The sequence below is a fragment of the Hemicordylus capensis genome, chromosome 11 (genome assembly GCF_027244095.1).
Source record: "Hemicordylus capensis ecotype Gifberg chromosome 11, rHemCap1.1.pri, whole genome shotgun sequence".
NCBI classification, from domain to species: Eukaryota; Metazoa; Chordata; class Lepidosauria; order Squamata; family Cordylidae; genus Hemicordylus; species Hemicordylus capensis.
The window spans coordinates 4768117-4787946 of record NC_069667.1 but is presented as its reverse complement, the minus strand read 5'-3'; the positions used below and the strand labels follow the sequence as shown (position 1 = coordinate 4787946).

At 43.7% G+C, this 19830-nt stretch overlaps 1 protein-coding gene across 3 annotated transcripts in view; it reads right to left on the bottom strand.

The window, feature by feature from the left end:
- Positions 1–19830, bottom strand: part of ZC3H12B (zinc finger CCCH-type containing 12B) — a 33949-nt gene that overhangs the window by 10274 nt on the left and 3845 nt on the right. The window contains exons 1-3 of one of the 3 annotated variants that reach the window (XM_053273584.1): positions 10664–10789; positions 4096–4833; positions 133–272 (exon numbers count right to left, since the gene is read on the bottom strand). In XM_053273584.1, coding sequence (XP_053129559.1) covers positions 133–272; positions 4096–4697 — 742 coding nt within the window. In that variant the 5' untranslated portion in view covers positions 4698–4833; positions 10664–10789. Of the gene's footprint in view, positions 1–132; positions 273–4095; positions 4834–8029; positions 8091–10663; positions 10790–19830 lie in introns of those variants that run through there. The other 2 variants (XM_053273586.1, XM_053273583.1) reach the window with 2 other exon arrangements.

Below are 19830 nucleotides of genomic sequence, written 5' to 3'. Positions count from 1 at the left end.
TTAATCTACCTTCAAGAATGCCATTACGGCAACATCCATCAATGTCTACCACAGTAATCATCATCATCATCATCTTGGAAATGGCAATTGCTTTATTGGGAGGATAACAAAAGTCTGTGCTGGAATTCCTACCTGTAATTGGGGCATCGGGTCGAGACTGCTCTTTCCTCCATGCAGGCACAAACACTGTAATGTCTTTATGACCTTTCTCCAGAAACCAGTCAACAGCGAGCTGAATCCCTCGACAGGAAAATCCTTCTTTATTGCCATGGCTGAAAAACAGAGCAAAGTATTTCAGAGAGCACGAATATTAAGTAAAGGCCTTAAGTGGCACAGCAGGGAAATGCTGAACTATTCTTAAGGATGGACAGGCAGTCAAGTGGTAGTGAGCATGAACTGTCCCCTTTACTAAGCAGGGTCCATCTTGGTTTGCATTTGGATGGGAGACTACATGTGAGTGCTGTTAGATGTTTCCTCTTAGAGGATGGGGCTGCAGTTCAGTTGAAGAGCAACTTCATCCTTGCATGCAGAAGATCCCAGGTTCACTCCCCTGACATTTGAGAGAATATTGATATTAACTAGCTGGCCCGGGCACAGAGCATCTGTGCCTCTAGTTGTCCCTTTTTTCTCCCCCTTCCTTCCCCATCCCACCCTGTTCTCGGCTCTCCCCCCATTCTTGGCCTCTCCAGCCACCACTGATTTCCTTCTCCCCCCAGCCGCCGCCACTTTATCTCCCTCTACCAGCAGCTTGCTTGTAAAATCTCGTGAGAGCTGCCATGCACGGGATTAGTCACAGGCTAATCTTAGCGAATGTGTCTGTGTGTGTATAAATAAAACATATTCTGGCACTACTTACTTTCTAAAATTCCTCAAATGAAATAAGCTAGTGTGTTGTAATGGGTAGAGTGTTGGAACTTAGAAGATCAGAGTTCAAGTTCCCACTCAGACAAATGTTTACTGGGTATCCATCAGCCAGTTGCACTCTCTCAGCCTAACCTGCCTCACAGGATTGTTGTGAGGACAGAAGAGTGGGATGGTGGACACTACCTCAAGCTCTTTGGTTGAGATAAACAAGTTTTTAAAAAAAAACACCCTAGGGGGAAGAAGTGAGATGCAATACATATTAGGTTTCAAATAATATCAGACAAAAAGAGTGGGTGGGAAGATAGTCTCTCTCTTTAAATGTTTGGTAGAGATTTTTTTTAATGCTTTTATCTTATCAGGTTCTAATAGGGCCTTAATGCAACACCAGTGCTCAGCAAATTTTCTGTAAATTTTAAACTGCTGTTCAGACCTGCATTCCAGAGAGGATAAACCACCCGAGAGGTGTAAATAATGCCGTGACAATTTACTTATGTGTATTCCATTCTTATCGATAAGAGTAAGCATTAGAGTTCCTTTCGGACCTCAAAGTAATGTTAGTAGTAGAAACAGTTTTTCCATTTCATGACAAAGGATAAGGAATAGAGTGCACTATGAAAGGAGAGAAAACAGATTTCATACTGCACGAAGGACAGATTTTGTACCTGCTTAACTTGAAAGCCTGGTCATATTTTATGCTATATACGGACAGATTTCTAAATAAACAAATATCACAACAGAAACGATAAGAATAATTTCAAGTTATTCTATGGCCAAGTTGAAAAGCAAGTCCTACAAACAAAGACTAGTCTTCTCAACCAATACAAATGTATCAAGCCAGATGTTTAAGGTGATCAGTTTTTGCCTGTTGGACATGGCTTTCAACTTGCCCAGTGAATAACTTGCAATGAATCTTATCATCATGTCATGCAGATGAGTATCACAGAAGTAAATAACCCAGGAGAAAAACCACAAGAAACAGGCATGAGTTCTATCCTAAAATACCTGAGAGCATCAGAAATGGATTGATCAAAATGTGAAAGCCATTACGACCAGAGAACATCAACTCGGGTACATAAGGGAGACACAAAGAGGGTCAGTGGAAGAGGGCAGCTTTGCATGCCCAGAACTCAAGACTGCCTGGAATTCATGGTCTCTGTATCGGAAGTGCTTCCTCCAATGCAAGACCTGTGAAGTTCAAGCTCTGTCAAAGAGTCACCTTGGAGAAACTGAATACAATCCATTTCAGTAACCAAATGTGTTTCCTAACAATCTTACTTTCTTACATCTGCTGTCTCTCATGATCCAGAACAGGGCTGGATTCACTTAGAGTGGTCATTATTATTATCACGGGCATTATATACATAAGACTGTTGATATGAGAGTATCCTGCTGTCATTGATATCTCTTCCCCTCCTCCCAACAGCCACACAAGTGGATGCCACTATGCCATGCGGTTAATTGCTTTTGAAATTGACAAGCGTTTCAAAAGCAATTTCTGATCTAGGACAGAAAGGTCAATGATCAAAGAAGTCAAAATATCCTTTTTGCCTTTGTTGTAAATAGGGGTTATTATGGCTATGCCCCAATCAATCCCTTGGAACCAATGCAGTGCGATCTATAAAGGTAAAAAGAGAGGCTAAATCTGGAGTCCACCACTCCACATTACTACCGATGACTTCAACTGTAATCAAATCATTGCCTGGGGCTTTACCAGGTTTTAAGTTGTTTAACCAGGGCCTCAACGGGGAAATGACTTGATTAGCAAGCCAGAGGTTGCCGGTTCAAATCCCAGCTTGTATATAACTCCTGTACTGGGCAGCAGCGATATAGGAAGGTGCTGAAAGGCATCATCTCATACTGCATGGGAGGAGGCCATGGTAAACCTTTCCCGTATTCTACCAAAGACAACCACAGGGCTCTGTGGTCGCCAGGAGTCAACACCAACTCAACGGCACACTTTACTTTTACAATTTCTGCACACATTTCATTACAGGTGCCCACTGGGGGAGCAGGCCAGCATCAAGCTCCAAATCCGTATTGGGCAATCTTTCCTGTGCATATAATGAATGAAAATGACCCTCCCATACTCCCGCAGGGATAAGAGATGATAAACTGGTGGTACTATTCGGTGAGATAGGTCGCCAGAACAAGATTGAGTTCTTTAATTGGGACGCTGATATCAATCGATGCCAAGAAGCTCGAACAGCCTCTCCTTTCAAAACTGAAGCAACTGCTAACATTGCTTTTTCAGCATTATCAGATCCTGAATAGGATACAAAAATGGATTTTCTTTGTACAATTTGAAATACCTTACCAATACCTCTTTACCTCTCAGCATTCAGAATCAAACCAAGGGCAAGAGGAAACAGTCTTACTCCAAGAATTATAAGTTTTTGAAGCAGTTAACACTGCTTGCAGCAACTGAATGAGTTTAGTGTAATTTTCCAAAATAGAATTATCTAATCCACCACCAGCAATTACAGAATGAATCAGGCTGACTGGCTCTGATGATAATTTTTTAGCAACCAAATCTTTCAGTCAAGATGATGACTTTAATACGGGCTTGATGTAACTCATCGTCCAAGATGGAAATAGGACTAGGATCCAAAACCACTTCATCAAAAGCTCAGATAACGAGTACCCACAAAATAGTCACTGCAGGGTGGCTGACAATAGAAAACACCTGCAGAAAGGGGTATTAAATTCTGTGATACTGCGGTGTAATCAATCAATGAAGGTTTGGCATCAATAATCATCTCTTGAGGTTCCATTCAAAAGAAACAAATCTAATTTTGCAAGAGTTTGCACTAAACACAATCCCCAAAAATCTCCTACTGCATCTTTAGACTGCTGAAGAAGAAGAGAAAAACCTCCCAGGTTGGGGGGGATAATGACAGATATTTTTAAAACTTTAATAATAATAGTTTTTAAAGGGTTCTAAGCTCCCACAATTGCTCTAGAGCAGGGGTTCCCAACCTGTGGTACTCCAGCTGTTGCTGAACTACAACTCCCATCATCCCCAGCCACTGAGGATGATGGGAGTTGTAGTTCAGCAACAGCTGGAGTACCATAGCTTGGGAACTCTTGCTCTAGAGTGGTTTTTACTCCTCTGTACTAGAAACCTTGTTTGGAATTCCAAACTAATTTAAAGATATCTAATATCCAGTTTATAGTGACCTCTACTTCAGATGTCTTAAAATACAAATACATAAAGACAAATGGCCAAGTTACCTCATTGCCACATTACTCCCATCAATGACGATGGGTCTCAAGTTGTCAGAGTTGTCTACCACTTCATCCTCCAGAGACAGCTCTGGACTGGCAGCTTCCTTGGTACTTGCTCCAGAGGTCCCAGGGGTACTTCCCGTGCTGGCTTGTCCTTCGTTCTCCACCTTGTTTCCAAGTCTCACAAGTTCTGCCAAAATGTCATTGATGAGTGCATCTGCCCCCAGCTTGTTCAACACGGCTTCAATCTGGTCTCCAGCATACCCCAGCTTTAAAGCAAAATCTATTTTAGCTTGATATTCCTTGCTCAAGTTTGTTTTATTCTCTTCTAATTTTAAATCCTGAAGGAGGCTGCTCTGTGAAAAACTCGGGCGGTCCAAGCAAGGCGAGCGGCAAAGTTGCCGGTGTGGTTTGTGGGAGATCTCCTTCTCCCTCCACTGAGGGTTGCTGCAGCTGTTCTGAAAGCAGGGCTGCTCTGGCTCGCTTTCCGAGCTTGTCCAGTCTTCTGATTCAGGGCTGCAATCGCCACCATCTTGCTCAGCAGTCCTCTCTTCTTGGGAATGCCTCTTCTCCATTTTCAGTCTTTCCACCCTAGACCAGGCCGTCATCACGTTCACCTTCTAGCCAGCTACCCACAAAGTCCTCTCATTGCCAAGACTGCCCAGAATTTGTACTCCACTGCACCTCATTGATTACTTCCAAGTCTGGGTCCGTGCTGCTATACACAGAGTCAACCATATGTGCCTGCGGCAGGGGAGGAGGGGACAGGGACACAAAACATGCATTTTATTAACTTACGCAAAATAATTTATAGAAGTTATGTTCGCAACGGCTTTTTTATTCATTCAGATTAGAATGAAGTTTGCAATTTGGTTGTGCTGTTAATCACAGTGAATCTGATTCCCTTTCGCTCCCTCCCCACAATGATTGCATTTCAGACAGGGATGGCAATTGTGCCTACACCACCCACCCAGTGAATTCTCTGCATGCATTGTCAGATAGCTTCCTGTCACAACAGCTGTTGTGGATTCGAAACTCTGATCTCAGTTCAGGGCAACAAAGTCACACTGCAGCCTAGCAGAAATCCACAAGACAAGTACGCCGCAACTAACTTAAGCGCGACTTCCTTCCTTGGTGCTCGATGGCCATAAGCACTGTGGTGGATCAAAGGCAACTAGGCTGTCATTTCTTTGGGTAAGGTCCATGCCTGCATTGTGTGTCATTCTTATCTCTGCAGCACAAAACTGCTCTAGTCTCCTTCTGTCCACTTTTAAAGGTTGCCAAATAACCAAGCTGTCAGATTAAAGACCGATTCCCACATTAAGGTCCCTAGTACCCTAGTGAAGCAATCATTACAGTACTAGCTACACATGCCACAACTGCTCTTACTTTATGGTCCCTGTCCCTAGTGAATAACTGTCTCTCTTTTGCCTTCTGGAGAGATGTCAGGAAACATCTTTTTATTGTAATAAATTTACATGTACTAGTTTCTGTTCTCTCTCTGAGATCTTTATAAATAAAAAGGTACCATCCAGCAAAAGGCAGTCAGAACTAAATCCCAATGAAATCAACAGGACATAACTCACAACTAAGGTTGTAATGCTATGCACATTTAAATGACGGCAAGCCCTGCTACTTACTTCCACGTAATCATAAATAAAAGTGTGCTACATAACCCATTTCATTGCCTTCAATGAGATTAAAATGCCACCAATTTCATTAATGAGATTAAGCTGCAGCTAACTTTGGTGCTGGAGAAGACTTTTATGGATACCATGGAAAGCCAGGAAAACAAATAGATCAGCTCCCTTGAGAAATCCATAATGCTGGGAAAAATTGAAGAAAAGAAGGTGGATGGACTAAATTACGACAGCAATGAATGCACCACTGGCAGATCTTAAAAGCCAAGTTGAAGTCAGATCATCCCGGAGAGAATCTATTTGATCGCCAAGAGTTTTATTTATTGATTGTTACATTCGTATAACACCTTTCATTAAAACAATCCCAAGGTGGTTTACACAAAAATGTAAAAGCAAGACTATAAAAATGACACAATTAAAATATTAAGCTAAAATATAAAACAAATCTGACTAACAAGATTTAAAATAAAAGCATAAAAACTATACAAAATACAAAGAAGCAGCTGTAGAGACAATCATATAAAACCCTGGGTAAAAAGCTAAGATTTAACACACTTTCTAAAAGCTGTGATGGAGAGCGAGAAGCAAATAACCACTGGGAGAGCATTCCAGAGTCTGGGGGCAGCAACAGAGAAGGCCCTGTCCCGAGTGCACAGTCACCGGTTTAAACTGACTTGACGACACTTAATTTCGGCTGAATTTTCCCTACATCTCTTTGGCAGGGTGGAAGCATTTGACTGTAGTTGTAGATGTGTGTGTGTGTGTGTGTGTGTGTGTGTGTGTGAGAGAGAGAGAGAGAGAGAGAGAGAGAGAGAGAGAGAGAGAGAGAGAGAGTAATACATACAGAGAGAGAACTAACAAACAAATGCTCATGCACTGCTTTTTCTGTCCATGCCCAATGCAACCTAAGTATGTAGACCAGCTTCAAGTATTGTTTGAACAAGGGTGCTGGCAACCATCATTTTTTACCAGCTGCTTCCTGAAATATTTGCCAGGAATACACAGGGAAGAAACTATACTATAAATATGCTCATAAAAATAATGAAAAATATTATGCAATTTAGGAATAACTTTGCAGCATATAGTCTGTTTGCCTTAAATTCAACTTGCTACCAGAAAGAGAAACTGAAAACTCACTCAGGGAATCCTCTTTGTTTAGCAAGCTCTTATCTCCTTAGCAATCTCTTATTGTTAGTTACACAAATGTAGAAGGTGAATTCCTAAACAAGAACATAAATCTCAGTTTATGCACTCACCCTAAAGAAACCAAGGGCCTGCTTTCTCGTGCCATGACTGCACACCACTTACGAGTGCCACGCACACTGCTGAAGGCCACTAGCACAAGACATGTCCAAGTACACTGGCTTTGATAAGACAACTGTGAGTGCCATCCTCACAGCAGCATGCAAAAAGTGCATACCATCTGCCTACACCTCTGGTCTTCACCCAACTGCTTCTGTGTATGGCAGCAGAAGTCAGTGCATACTGACTTAGAACAGTGAAAGTCCATAGCACACACAACTGCACATTCCAGATACAATAAGAAGCTATCCTTACAGGTGGCTGCAAATTACCAATTTTGTGCTGGATAAATCCTTTCATTTTCAGGAGGTCTAAGTTAAGAAAGATCTAAAGGGATGATATATTTTTAATAAGGGGAAACATATAGCATCACTTTATTGCCCTAACCAAAATCGATATCACTTTTTATTTAGCACACTTTCTAGAATGCGAAAATTTAGTCAAGGTAGAAGACACCTAATGGCGCAATGGGAAATGACTTGACTAGCAAGCCAGAGGTTGCTGGTTCGAATCCCCGCTGGTCTGTTTCCCAGATTATGGGAAACCACTATAGCGGGCAGCAGCGATATAGGAAAATGCTGAAAGGCATCATCTCATACTGCATGGGAAATGGCAATGGTCAACCACTCCTGTATTCTACCAAAGACAACCACAGGGCTCTGTGGTTGCCAGAAGTTGACACCGACTCAACAGCACACTTTACCTTTAATATAATGTAAGAAAGGAGAGCCGGTCTTGTGGTAGCAAGCATGACTTGTCCCCATAGCTAAGCAGGGTCCACCCTGGTTGCATATGAATGGGAGACTTGATGTGTGAGCACTGTAAGATATTCCCCTTTGGGGATGGAGCCACTCTGGGAAGAGCAGAAGGTTCCAAGTTCCTTCCCTGGCAGTTTCTCCAAGATAGGGCTGAGAGAGACTCCTGCCTGCAACCTTGGAGAAGCTGCTGCCAGTATGAGTAGACAATGCTGAGCTAGATGGACCTACGGTCTGACTCACCATATGGCAGCTTCCTATGTTCCTATGCATTTTGAGCGGCTACTCTTCTCAGGGGCAGTTCCTGATCAGAGAGAGAACAGAAAAGGAACCAATGAGAGGGGGCACCTCAAAGTGCCTTAAAAACCGCAAACTTTTATATGCCCATTATGATTTGGTTTGCTCCTTTTTCAATTGCTCTTCTTGATCACTGGAACAAATGACATAACACTAAATAAGGCTGAGATCAGAGAGCTACACAGAGCGCTCTGGCCACTACAAATGGTGGCAACAGCACTAACAGGGTTCCAAGAAGCCCAGAGTGAGATCACCTTGGTCCTCGTGGTATCCATGAATTCTGCTCTGTCTCCCAAGATTCCAACTAAAGGTAAAAAGTATATTTCTAAGTATTTTACAGATGTGCAACCAACAGACCAGCAAAGTGGCTTTAAAAAAGAGAGAGAGAGAGATGTATTGGCCCACTTTCTCCCCAAGTTATTTTTACTACACTACTACAACTGAGAGAGAGGAATGAAAACCATTGTACAACTGCTACACCCTGAAAAGGGAAACAAACCATTACAAGGAGGCAGATTTGGGATATACAATAGGAAGGACTTCACATCTGTGTAAAAAAAAAAAAAGTTCACTAACGGAACATGTCATCCATGAAAGAGATGGCATCTCCTTCCTTGGGAGTGTTAACTGAAGCATTTTGCCTAGATTACAAGCAGTAATAGTTCACTCTATTCTGTGTTGGTAGACCTCACTTGGAACATGTCCAGTTCTGGGCACTGCATATTAAGAACACTATGGATAAAGTACAGCAGGTTCAGGGGAGGGCAATGAAGACGGTGAGGGGTCTGAAAACCAAGTCCAATGAGGAACCATGGAAGGCGCTGGGTATGTTTAAGCTGCAGAAAAGTCTACAAGGAGATATTATTTATTAATTCAATTTCTATACCACCCTTCCAAAAATGGCTCAGGGCGGTTTACACAGTGAAATAATAAATAAAGAAGATGGATCCCTGTCCCCAAAGGGCTCACAATCTAAAAAGAAACATAAAATAGACACCAGCCACAGTCACTGGAGGGGTCCTGTGCTGGGGGTGAATAGGGCCAGTCACTCTCCTCCTGCTAAATAAAGAGAATCACCACATTAAAAGGTGCCTCTTTGCCCAGTTAGCAGGGGTAAAAGGACAAGATATGATAGGGGTCTTCAAATATCCAAAGGAAACAGATTTCAGGCTAAACATCAGGAAGAATTTCGAACTGGACAAGCTCTTCACCTGTGAATCTTCATACAGTGGTGGACCCCTGTGTCAAACACAGGCTGGGCAGCCATTTGTCTGAGCCCCTGTGGAGGTTGCTGGCAATGAACAGGGGGCTGCACCAGAAGACCGCCAAAGTCTCTCCCAACTCAATGCTATCCTGTTCAATAAGCAGCTATACAGCTCAGGACATTACAGGCGGTTCTTGTTACCTGCAGTCCCGGCACCTGCGGGGTTTTTTTCTCCACAGTTGGGCAATGGGGAACTGACCTCATCTGCAGATGTAAAAATAGTACAAATTCACCTGTTCGCAGTTCCTGGGTGGCCAGAAAAGACCTCCAAGGTCATTTCTAGCCATTCTGCTGAACAGAGCCAATTTTTGGCCCTTTCCTTGAAGAAGAAGAAAATTCCCCCGTGATTTCCCGCCCAGAAAATCCAATGAATTGGGGACTTGTGGGCGGGGGGCATTGCTAGGCAGCTGGAGACCTGCGGAGCATAGTATGGTATGTTATTACTGTTATTTCTGCCTTTTTTGACCTCCAGGAACCTAACCCCCCCAATTCCCATAGACTCAAGGTCACGTTATCCACATGGTTGAAGCCCAGAGTGGATCCCCCGTGGATAATAAGGGCCAGTTGAATAGGTGAACTTTTCATTTGTCCTCGTGTGCTATGAAGAGATAGTTTAGCACAGCATAAGTGCGTCATGCAACGTGTTACATTCCAGTCATGAGCAAAGAAGTCCTGAAGGGCCCTTCTCTATCACAAAGCATGCTTCCCCCGCCAGCTTGGTTCCCCTGGAACTCCTCCACCCCACAGTCTTCTTTTAGCTCCACAGGGTCTCAGGCCCTGCTTGCAAGGTCCACAGGGGCCCAGAACTGAGTCAATGGTAGAAGCAACAAAGACCACAAGCAGCCTGGGGTGTCAGAGGAAAGGTCTTGGACAGGCCAAAGGTTAAGCCCTTCCTCGTCTCCAGTCCTACCCCTTCCACGGCGTAAATCACCCCTCCCAAACATGATGTGCCTTACGCCTCTAAGTTGAGTACTAGAAAAAATGTTAAATGCGCAGAACTTTAAAGAGAGATACTCTTCCCTCAATACTGTTCTTACTAGTAATACTTAATATTTATAGACCGCTTTTTAACCAAAAAAAAAAAATGCTTAGCATAACAACGTGTACTTTTAGTTCCTCTTTGGGCCATTCACACTTTCTAGGGCCTGTTACGAGTATCACACAACTGTAGAAGAATTCCACATGCGCTTCCCGAGCTCCCGCCTCGGTCTGATCTGAACTGCAATATCATGAATGAGACACTCATATCTGTCCCGTCTCCAGAACAGATGTCACAAATGCAACTCAGAAAAGTCCACTGCCACTCGCATACTTACTTGCACGACCTTTTCAAGCAAGCAGCCCAGCTGTAAATCCGCGTTGGTTGCTGAAGTGTGTGCAGCTAAGGATGGGAGCTCTCTGCCACAGCAGCCTGTGTGCAGGGGTTTTCTATGCTTTGGCCTCTGGTGACGGATTGGTGGATGTGTTATGAAAGCTACTCTCTGCAGAAAACACACCCACTTCTATGACTCACAGGAGTTTCTCGCTCCCCCCCCCCCAGTAACTGTCAACTCTCAGTTGAAAAACTATTAACCAGGAAAATTCAGCTGTGTCATTTTACCATTAAGAAGGCTAGGGCACGCACGCGGGGGGGGGGGGGTTACTGTCATGTGAAACCATTGCTTTGCCTCAGAATGAATGTTTATGAGGAAGTAATTATATACAATTTGAGAAGTTTCTGCCCCTGAGGTGCTACTAGGTTTTGGCAAATAAGAGGCAGATTAGATCCACTCCAGAAAGTGGGGCTTCTCCCCATTCTAACACACTGACCACTCTCACTAAAGAAGTGAGGGAAACTAATGATATCGAATCAGCAGGATTAACATGACTCATTCCTCGGGTGGGTGCTCCTCCCAGGAAACCTACAGAACATATTAATCTAGGAGATAATACTTCTTTGGTTGTGGAAGCACAAAAGCAAGATCCATGCAGAGACAAAGGACAAAATCCTGCTATTAGATAAAAAGGAATGGGGATGGATGCAAGCATAACCTTTTAATAGATGGAAGCCAGGCACATCATCCTAAAGGAAAGTAAGAGGAATGTGGGAAGTATCTCATCTTCCTGGGAGACTGATAAGGTAGGAGTAAAGCAACAGAGGAAGAGGCATCGGAAGCTGCCTTATACTGAGTCAGACCATTAGTCCACCAAGCTCAGCACCATCAGCACCAACTGGCAGCGGCTCTCCAAGGCTTTAGGCAGGTAAAGGTAAAGTGTGCCGTCAAGTCAATGTCAACTCCTGGCGACCACAGAGCCCTGTGGTTATCTTTGGTAGAATACAGGAGGGGTTTACCACTGCCATATCCCATGCAGTATGAGAGGATGCCTTTCAGCATCTTCTTATATCGCTGCTGCCCAATATACGGGTTCCTCATAGTCTGGGAAACATACCAGCAGGGATTCGAACCAGCAGCCTCTGGCTTGCTAGTCAAGTCATTTCCCCACTGTGCTATTAGACCCTCCCAAACTACTTGGAGATGCTGCCAGGGATTGAACCAGGGACCTTCTGCATGCAAAGCAAACGCTCTACAACAAAGCTTCAGCCCCAAACCCAGCAAGTACAGGGTAAGTGGAAAGATGATGATGATGATTGATGATGATGATGATGATGATGATGATGATGATGATTAATTCAATTTCTATACCACCCTTTCAAAAATGGCTCAGGGCGGTTTACAAAGAGACATAATAAATAAATAAGATGGATCCCTGTCCCCAAAGGGCTCACAATCCAAAAAGAAACATAAGATAGACACCAGAAACAGTCACTGGAGGTCCTGTGCTGTGGGTGGATAGGGCCAGTTACTCTGCCCCTGCTAAATAAAGAGAATCACCACGTTCAAAGGTGCCTCTTTGCCAAGTTAGCAGGGGTAAGATGAGACAGAATCTGCCTAAGTACAGATATGAATTGTGTGAAGATCCAAACCAAGAGGGCATATGCACCTAGAGTTTTAAAGTAAAGTAAAGTGTGCTGTGAAGATGATTTTTGACTCCTGGCGCTGACAGAAACATGCGGTTTTCTTTGGAAGAATACAGAGGGATTTACCATTGCCTCCTCCCACACAGTATGAGATGATGCCTTTTAGCATCTTCCTAAATCACTGCTGCCCGATTTAGGTGTTTCCCATAGTCTAGGAAACTGGCAACCTTCTGCTTGTTAGTCAAGCATTTCCCCGCTGCGCCACTTAAAAGAGTTTTACAGGGGGCTAAAAACTGCAATATTTTGATCCTGCAGTGAAGAAGCTTAGACAGGATGAAGACTGCATTCCCTTATTATTGATTATTATTATTTATCCACTCATTAATCACGTATTTGCAGCACTTGCCTTGATCTTCTTCAATGCCTCATCTGAATAGCTAGTCGCAGACACTCTCAAGACCTCCAATTCAGATGCATGCACAGCAGCAGATAGACTCTCAGATGCTCTGCAAAATGGAATGTGGCTCCCTGTAATGTTTGGTATGGACTCCAAAACAAACATGGCAGGGGTAGAAATGGCACTTAAGAATAGCCGCTGCCTCTCAGGAGTCCACGATTTTTAAAAGAAGGGCAGTGTTGCTGCTTCTCTCTCTCTCTCTCTCCATTCCTCCCAAATTGTTTCCCTGGCTGCTCTACTTCCCACAGTGGAACTTTCCCCCTTGGCACAAAAGACACACACAGTGGTGGGTAAGGGCAATATTAATTGAAAGAACAGTCAGAGGGGAAGGACTGAACGGGATAGAACATACAGCCTCTCAAGGTCATTTTGGGGTGTTTTTTTAAAATGAGGAACACACCACACAACTGCATATAAAGTTCAGTCTCAGCAGTTGCCACGAAACTGACTGAAACTCAACCACCGACACTGGATCAGTCAACCTGACCTACCACACAGGGTGGTCATGAGGATAAAATGGAAGACCCACACAAAGCCCAAGCTCCTTTAAGGAGTCACAACATATGACCCCTCAAACTGTATTCCTGGACTTGGCTAAGATCGTAGCTCATCGGCCAAAATGGGCTAGAGGGCAGGTAGCTTTGCCAGGAAGGAAGGTCAAAGATTCCAATCCAGAAATGTAGATTGCAACCACAAAAATGCCAGTGAGCTGTGTTCCCTGTAGAAGGGATTCCCAGATGTTGTTGACTACAGCTCCCATAATTCCCAAGCAAAGGCTACTGCAGCTGGGGATGCTGGGAGTTGTAGTCAACAGCATCTGGAAATCCCTGTTAGAGGGAACACTGGAGTCAGGTGAGATCCCGCACTTCTGATGTGTCCCCCAACACACGCCAACGGTTGCAGCTCTCATCTAAACCAGGGCTGTACAACTTCAGTCCTCCTGCAGATGTGAGACTACAAATCCCATCATCCCTATTGGCCACTGTGGCTGGGGACAATGGGAGTTTCAGTCCAACAGTTGGAGGGCCAAAGTTCTACAGCCCTGTTCTAAACTCTTCAAAGTGCCATTTTGCCCACTGTAGTTCTTTTATTTGTACGTTTTTAACACATTTAAAGGCCACTTTCCAAAAGCTTAAAGCAGCTTACAATCAAGTCTCACTTCAAACAACAAAATAAAACCCTAACACTAACACACACACACACACACACACACACACACACACACACCTTGTATCAAAACAAATCCACTAATGTCCACTGCTTGACCAGACAGGAAAGAGAAGCTGGAACATGGACACCCTGCAAATCTTCCTTAGGGCAGCCGAACAGCAACAACCTCTGTGCAAATATCAGTGCCAATAGACCAAGCAAAGAGAACAGGCAGAGGGCATGGAGGAAAGTCTTAAGCCAACTCAGTCCAGAGGTTCTCTCATACTGGGCAGAGCTACACACCCATGATGGCACCAAAGTCTTCACTTGATAACAAAGCTGCAAAAAACAGCCATTACTGACTTCCGAGGACCAAAGCGATCTGACAAATTTATACCCTGTGTACAGAGTAGTCCTGTTTGTGGTAGCAGCATGCGTGCACATACACACGCGCACACACTTGAGGCAGAGGTTTGGAATTATGTGGCTGTTTATTCTACAGGCGACTCCTTGTGTACACATTATGAAAGCAAATGTTCAGTTCCCATCCAAAGTGTTTCCCTTGCAATGCTAATGTGGAGGTAGAGCCATTGTGGGCACAAATTAGTAAGTGGGAGAGGGTGCCAACTCTCTCCCCACCCCACCATTTGATTCTCCTCTAGGAACATCACCCAAGGCTATTTTTAATTTGAATCAATCTCACTCACTCACACACACACCCCAGGCTGAAATACAAGAAGCAATTCCAACTTTAGGAAAACTAACCTCCTGGCCATCATTGAGGCTGACCTCCTCTTTCCAACCTGGCCCTGCTTAGCACCCACTATTCCAACACATCCTCAGGCCCAGGGATATCTCCCCACTGCATGGAAGAAGAGCAATGCACAACCCCAACTCTCTTCAAGAAGGAATGCAGTGTGCACAGGTGCAGTGTGCACTAGGGACTTTCTCGTGCCTTGCACGACCCTCTTGAGTTGCCTTTCAGAGCTGCACATGGGAAATGAGGAAGAGATAAGACTGATGATTGCAGTAGCTGCGGTATATCCAGCTGTTCTACAGACTGTCAAGCAATCCTTTAGTTTTATCTCTCCCTTCTTAGTTGTTGCCACTACAAATTGTTCAAGTCAATGCTCAGCTAAGTGATAATGGATGGTACATAGCTTCAGTTTTAAAATAAAGTTTCAAACTGTACAACCAACACCATCATTTGGAAATGGGATAGGTTTTTCGATCTCTGTAGGCAGCAGAATAAAAAGAGATAAGCAGCCATGTTTAAAAGTAAGACCATCGGAGGACTTATGGCATAGTTGGAGGACTATGTATGGCATTTCAGGACTTTTAAGTGTGCTTCTCCAAATGCAAACACCTTGGTCCGTCAACATAAGCTTCCTTGTATAAAAAGCCTACCTGAATACTAATTTAAAGCAGAAAAGCACAGCACAACAACCTTTGAATTTGCAACATGAAGCTATGCCATCACTCAGATGGGAAAACTTTGCACTACAGCTTTAAGAGTTTAAGCCTCAGATGCCCATTGCTTAGCAACCGGGCATCCTTACCTAAACACCTCTTTTCAGCAGAGTCACGACTAACTGGTGGGGCTGATAATGTGATTCAGAGAGAACCAGTGTTCTAAAAGTGCTTTAATTCTGCTCACAGAGTACTGTATTTCAAGTATCAATACAATTTTCTGGGTAATAAAATAAGAAGAAAATGAGTATCCCGTAATAACACACTATAAGATTATAACATGATTAAATAATAATTTTTCAATTGCATATTTTGGCTCCAGTTTTTTAAAAAAGTATTAAAGCAGATTAATCATTGTGCAGAACAGCATTTTATCCTAGTACAGCTATAGAACAGCATTTTATCCTGGGTTCCGCTATAATATATATTGTGGATTGCTTTGCATTAAGAATATACTTGATGGAATCTTCTGCTTTAAATCAAAGATTTCATTTCTATTTATTCATTTAAAGGTTTTTGACCACTCAGAATGAAATCAAATCCATTTACACATGATCAGAAAGTGTTCTGGTTGCGGAGAGGGGCTATGGATTAACCCAAAGGATTTCTAGAGAAGCTGGGCTTTGAGGGTGAAAGTGAAGGCAACATGGAAAGATGTAGGGATGTGCCCGAACCGGTTCGGTGGTCCTTTTCTGGAACGCCCAACCAGTTCAGAGGGACGCGTGGGGTTACCTTTAAGGGACCGGGAGGGTGCTCTTCCCCACCCCCACCCCTCTGCTGGCACTGAGCCCAAAAATCACTATGCAGGGATGCAGCGTACCTTCTTGCCACCCTGGTCAGCATCAGACCGGAAGTGGCCGGTCCGCACATGCATGATATGCACACGCATATCGGCCACTTCCGGTCTGATGTTGACCTGGGCGGCAAGAAGGTACACTGCTGCCCCGCACAGCAAGTTTGGGCACAGCACTGGCGGGGGAAACACAGTGGGGAGGTAAACCACACACCCTGCAAAACCATCAGTCAGTTTGTGTACATCCCTAGAAAGGTGGCATGTTTATATCCAGGGTCTTTTAAACAAGACAGCTGACCATTTGCCCAATCATGGTCCCTTTCTCTTTCAACCTAATGAGGCTGATATTAAAATGGGGAGCATAAAGTACCTGCTTGAGTGCAGAAGGTCCCAGGTTCAATCTCTGGCAGCATATCCAGGTAGGGCTGGGAAAGACTCCTGCCTGGATCCTTGGAGAAGCTGCTAACAGTCAGCACAGACAACATGCTAGATGGTCCAATAGTCTGACTCAGTAGAAAGCAGTTCCATATGTTAAATCATGTGCCTTCCAAACATACCCTGTTATTTCCTTGGCTAGCCACAGAAGTTAAATTCCCAAGCACTCTGCCCTAAAACAGACTGCCAAGCTTTGGTCCAAACTACCCAAGTCTTCTCCAGATTCCCAGCTCAGACATAAAAAGCCCATGGTTATTTATTGTTGTGAGACAGCATACAGGTATGTGATGAGGCAAGATACAAGGCTAGTGCATCTGTCTGGCACGCAGATACTCCTGGGTTTAACTCTTGGCACTACGTGTTTTGTGATCTAATTTAGGAGAGCCATGATCAAGACCTTAGAGAACATTTATAGTTGCCTGTTGTACTTCTGAGTTGTAATGAATTCTATTGCTAACTGCTGAGAGCCTTTATATTAAGCAGGCAAAACATGCATAAACCACAACCACCATGCAACGCCAACACATATTAATTGCAGGAGAAGCCAAAGCTCCTCAGGAACCAACTGCTCTTAGCAATTTATATTCACTTTTGACAAACCTCTTTCTGCAGGATTCAAATTTGTTTTCAAAAATGCATTTGGTTTTAGCCGACTTTTCCCATCGACTGCTGCTTCTCATTCTCCCACAGCCATCTCCACAGAAAAACAACAAAAATGTGACTACTTTGTTATAGCTACAGCAAGAATGACAATGAATCAGTTGCTTTTACAAGGTTTATGGAAAATGCACCATTCCATACAAATACCAGCAGGGCTGCCTTTCAAAAGGCAACTGTCAGGAGGCAGTCCCATGTGGAAAGATTAATCTCTATATTCCAACAACAGAGACTTTACTGGGGAGATCAAGATGATCGGAGCATAAAATGCAGGGCTAACATCGAACATCATAAACAGGAAACGATCCACCCAAGTTTTCCAGTGCAAGCAGGGAGGAGAGCTGGTCTTATGGTAGCAAGCTTGACTTGTCTCCTTAGCTAAGCAGGGTCCACCCTGGTTGCATATGAAAGGGAGACTAGAAGTGTGAGCACCGTAAGATATTTACCTTTGGGGGATGGAGCCACTCTGGGAAGAGCAGAAGGTTTCAAGTTCCCTCCCTGGCAGCATCCCCAAGATAGGGCTAAGAGAGACTCCTGCCTGACACCTTGGAGAAGCCGATGAGCTAGATGGACCTATGGTCTGACTCAGTATGTGGCAGCTTCCTATGTTCCTAAGCCCTGCTGAAATAAATGGGAACCCAAAAAAAACCCCTGGTGTTCTCATACAGCTCCCCTTCTTTCAACTGGGTGTGAACAGAACTACCTAGTAGGTTGTATGCAACCTTTTTAGAAGAACACCACACTATATACTTGAAAAGGAAATTGTGTCTGTGGCAAAAGTCAGGTAACAGAAGGCAGCCAAATGTAACCTATTTACAACAGTACAAGCATTAAGCAAAACATGCAATTGTGTTTAAATGAGAGTGCAACACCTTTCCTAATTGACCACCAGGTATCTGTGACTTCAGCTACAGACACCAGAGCAGCTTGACTCAAACAAGTCTCCACATTAAGACGACCAGGCCACCCGCTACAACACAGGGCTTGGTGTTCTTGCATTGCCATCGAGATTGCTTAAACTAAGGCTGCAATCCTACGCACACTTACCTGGGAATGAGCCCCACTGAACATAGTGGACTGACTTTCAAGTAAATTTGCAAAGGATTGTGCTGTAAACTGTGATTTGAAGTTGAACAATGGCACCTCCTTTTGTTTTGCACCAGCTGTGGCATGGTATTCCACACTAGCCTTGTGGGTGACACTCACCCACAGCAAGCAACTATTCTAAGTGAATAGCTTTCCAGACACAAAACTTCTCAAGCCATTCTGTGGCACAAAACATATGTGTAGGCAAACCATGTATCCTGCCTTGCATATGTCCCCAGATATCCTGAGAAGACTTGCCAACGCAGGCTTCAACCAATGCAATGCAAGGAGGGGAAAATGTTGGCACACAAAGGGCATACATCAGAGTTGATTCAGCCAACTGAATGACTAGGGAAGAGAGAAGTCCCCCCCCCCCCACAAAGATGAGATTGTTGGAAGTGGTGACATCTAGAATGAAGGAGTGGAACTGGTGAAGTACATGATTAATTTGTGTTTTGAAATGTCACTGGCACAAGCTTTTTCAAAGAAACAATGTTGATATTCAATGAGAGCTTATAATGAATTTCAGTCAGTCATTTTACTAATGGAAAGACTACTCCGAAAACATCTGCATACAGCAAATGTACCAGGATTAAAACCATCCAGAGAATAATAGGTTTGCGTTTTGAACCAACAGCAAACTATCCAAATCTCCTCACTCAGATAACTCCAGACTGCACACTGCAGTGTGCTGCAAGAATCAATCAGCAGCAAACAAGGTACATTATGACAGAAGTAAACAAAGGCAAGAACTGACTGTTCAGAAACTTCAGAGAAGGGGACAGTTGCTCGCCAAACGAAATCAAATTGTGCTGTACATGTGGCGAGCAGATTGTTTGAATTGTTCATCTTAGGCACAAATTGTGATTTGGACGCCGTTACAGATGAACAATTCAAGAAAACCTGTTCACAGCACGCACAGTGCAAGCAACTGAGATGTCTAAAGAAGACAGTTTAGCAGCTTTTTAAAAGCAGCTAAGTATTATAAATATGTCCAAGTGATGCAGTCACACTAATAATTGGTCTAATACCTTTTTCAGTTTTGTGTCTACTGAATGGCTCCCTTCAGGCAATCAACAGTCATGGTTTAACAATTATGAACAAGATCCAAGTCTGTGCATTTCCTACTCCCCTTTCCTCATATGTTGCCAGACATCCTGGCTTGTTAAACCATGGTTCCATGGTTCATGTGAAGTCAGGAACTGTGGCTTCACAGCTTGGTTTCTAAAGCAGAGTTATACCTTAGTTCCCAGATTCACATATGCTACAGTTTAACAAGCCATTTAATGGTGCAGCAGGGAAATGACTTGACTAGCAAGCCAGAGGTTGCCAGTTCGAATCCCCACTGGTATGTTTCCCAGACAATGGGAAACACCTAGATCGGGCAGCAGCACTATAGGAAGATGTTGAAAGGCATTATCTCATACTGCACGAGAGATGGCAATGATCAACCGCTCCTCTATTCTACCAAAGACAA